Consider the following 2,539-nt stretch of genomic DNA (forward strand, 5'->3'; position numbering starts at 1 on the left):
AAAGATAATTATGTGAGGTGGGGCAGGCACCACCGTGATGTCACATTGCAATACATACATGTGTCACATCCACACTTTGTGCCTCTTAAACTTACACGACATTGTGTGTCAGCTATGTTGCAATAAAAATAAGTGGTTACAAAAAAGACACAGAGATACGTACTTAAAGCTATGTATATACATGTATATACAGGGGGTGCCAAAAAACGTCTACACATATTAAGAAAGGAAAAATCTGTATTAAAATTGTCATACTCCATATATATCAATTAAAAAAGATGAATACAAGTCACATGTGACGTCTGCAATGACAAGTGCTCAGAGTGGTTCCAATCAGCGTGCAGACACTTCTGATGACGACGAACTACGGCTTGAGCAATGTTGACCAAAGTGTCCACTTGGATACATTTTTTTGGCGCCCCTGGTGGTATGTGTGTACACACACACACACACACACACACACACCTATAGAAAGACAGGTGTGCACACACACCTATAAAGGTATCTATTTACCTGTATGTGTAAAGGTTCGCATATACATAGATACACACACACCTTTGCAGACACACAACCACCACTTTTCAATGAAATCTGTGCCACTGCCAGTCCCGTCCACGTCACAAACTTCCAGAGTGGACAGACACACGGCCCACACCCCAAAACGCAGGGCTGGACGGGGCCGATATGGACCCCCACCTTCCACTGGCATCCGCTGTGCGCCCAACCTGGGGACGGCGGCCTCTGTGACACCCTCCCCTGTCCCTGGGAGAAGCCTGCATGCACGCATGTACCTGCTGGTGGCCTGGGCCTGGGCGGGTAGCGGCCGTCATCGTGGTTCCCGTCATTGAAGTAACCTGTGGGGTAAAGCACAGGCCATTCCCAAAACGCTCTCCAAACGGCCGCCTTGGAACCCAGGTCCACAGGAGGGATATGCTTGCAGCTGACGGAGCACGAGATGCCCAGCCGGCAGGCCCTTTGCAGGACGCCTGGGGCACCGGGGAACACACTGCCAGGGAGGAGAGCCTGAGGGGAACCCATCAGCTAGACAGGCCCCTGTGCATCTGAGAGTTTAAAAGCAAATGCTAAGCAGGGAGCAGAGAAAGGTGGCCCATGACCCCTGGGCCCATTGCTCCTGTCATTCCCTCACTCCCTGACATCTGTCCTGCCTGAGGTTCCTGCTAAGAGGACCTGCATCACCCTGAGTGGGGCCTCAGCTTCCATACGTACCCACCCACGTATCCCCTGCCCCCCTACCAGGCGGTGTGGGGCACAGCCTATTTGGTCACCGCCGAGCCCCCCGTGCAGCAAACCAGGCACATAGTAACTGCTCATTTAAATGCTTAGGGGTTTATAAGCGCACGAGGGCAGGATGCCAGGCCACAGAAGGGGTCTGGCTGTGCTGGTTGTAAATGCAGCAGGTGTGCTACCTGCTCTGTCGCTCACGTGCACCCCAGCAGCCTACAGCAGCCGGTGCAGGCGGCTTGCGCTCTGGGGAGCTCCAGAGGTCTATTTTGTTTCGTTTAGACCAGTGTCTCCTGAACCGTGTTTGAGCAGAGAACGGTGTTGATGACGGCCCCTTGTGAACGTCTTGGAGGAAACTGTGAATCACAAGAGATTTTTGGAGGCGGGGTTTGTTTAGAGCATTCCAGCCAACGGAATTCAGTGCATGCCTCCCTGGGGGATAAATTTAGGGGCAAACCCTCCATCACCAAAATCGGCCAGGCATTGTTCACACAGTTGGCGTCGACTCCTGAGTGGTCTTGTGAGTTGTGCCCTGTTTACAGACATCTCACACAAAGCTCTGTGGACACTGCTCAACCGTACTCAACCATTTCCTCTGCAACAGTTCATTTCACCCCATGCAGACTTTCCCTCAGCTTTAAAAGCGTTTTAAAATTGAGTGAAGACGGTGGGAGGCTGGGTGAAAAGGGGGAAAGGATTAGGAAGTATACATTGATAGTTATAAAAACAGTCACAGGGATGTAAAGGACAGCATAAGGGACAGAGTCAATAATATTGTAATGACAATGGATGGTGCCTGATGGGGACTAGACTTATCCGGGGGGGATCACTGCATCAATTATATAAATGTCTAACCACTACGCCGGACACCTGACACTAATATCCTATTGAATGCCAATTGTGATTGAAAAAATATTTAATTTTTTAAAAAATAAAATTAAAGCTAGAACTACCGTATGACCCAGCAATTCCACTCCTGGGTATTTCTCCAAAGAAACCCAAAACACTCATTTGCAGAGACAGATGGACCCCTATATTCATTACAGCCTTGTTCACAATAGCCAAGATATGGAAGCAACCCTGGGTGCCCATCGGTGGATGACTGGATCAAGAAACCGTGGGACATACACACCATGGGTTATTACTCGGCCGTAAAAAAAGAATGAAATCGTATTAATTCCAATCATCACCACTCTTACCTCCACTGTTGTCGGAATGGCCGGGCTGTGGACGAGGCGGTGGTGGCTTTGGCCTCGGGTAGATATCTGTTGGAAAAACCACGGTGATTTTAGGGAAA

General features: G+C 49.7%; 1 protein-coding gene across 1 annotated transcript in view; it reads right to left on the reverse strand.

Moving 5' to 3' along the window:
- Positions 1–2,539, reverse strand: part of XG (Xg glycoprotein (Xg blood group)) — a 30,764-nt gene that overhangs the window by 2,265 nt on the left and 25,960 nt on the right. Inside the window, exons 5-6 of the mRNA XM_019627109.1 lie at positions 2,442–2,507; positions 792–854 (exon numbers count right to left, since the gene is read on the reverse strand). Of these exons, the coding sequence (XP_019482654.1) occupies positions 792–854; positions 2,442–2,507 (129 nt within the window). The remainder of the gene's footprint in view (positions 1–791; positions 855–2,441; positions 2,508–2,539) is intronic.

Source organism: Hipposideros armiger, unplaced genomic scaffold, assembly GCF_001890085.2.
Source record: "Hipposideros armiger isolate ML-2016 unplaced genomic scaffold, ASM189008v1 scaffold_709, whole genome shotgun sequence".
Lineage (NCBI taxonomy): Eukaryota > Metazoa > Chordata > Mammalia > Chiroptera > Hipposideridae > Hipposideros > Hipposideros armiger.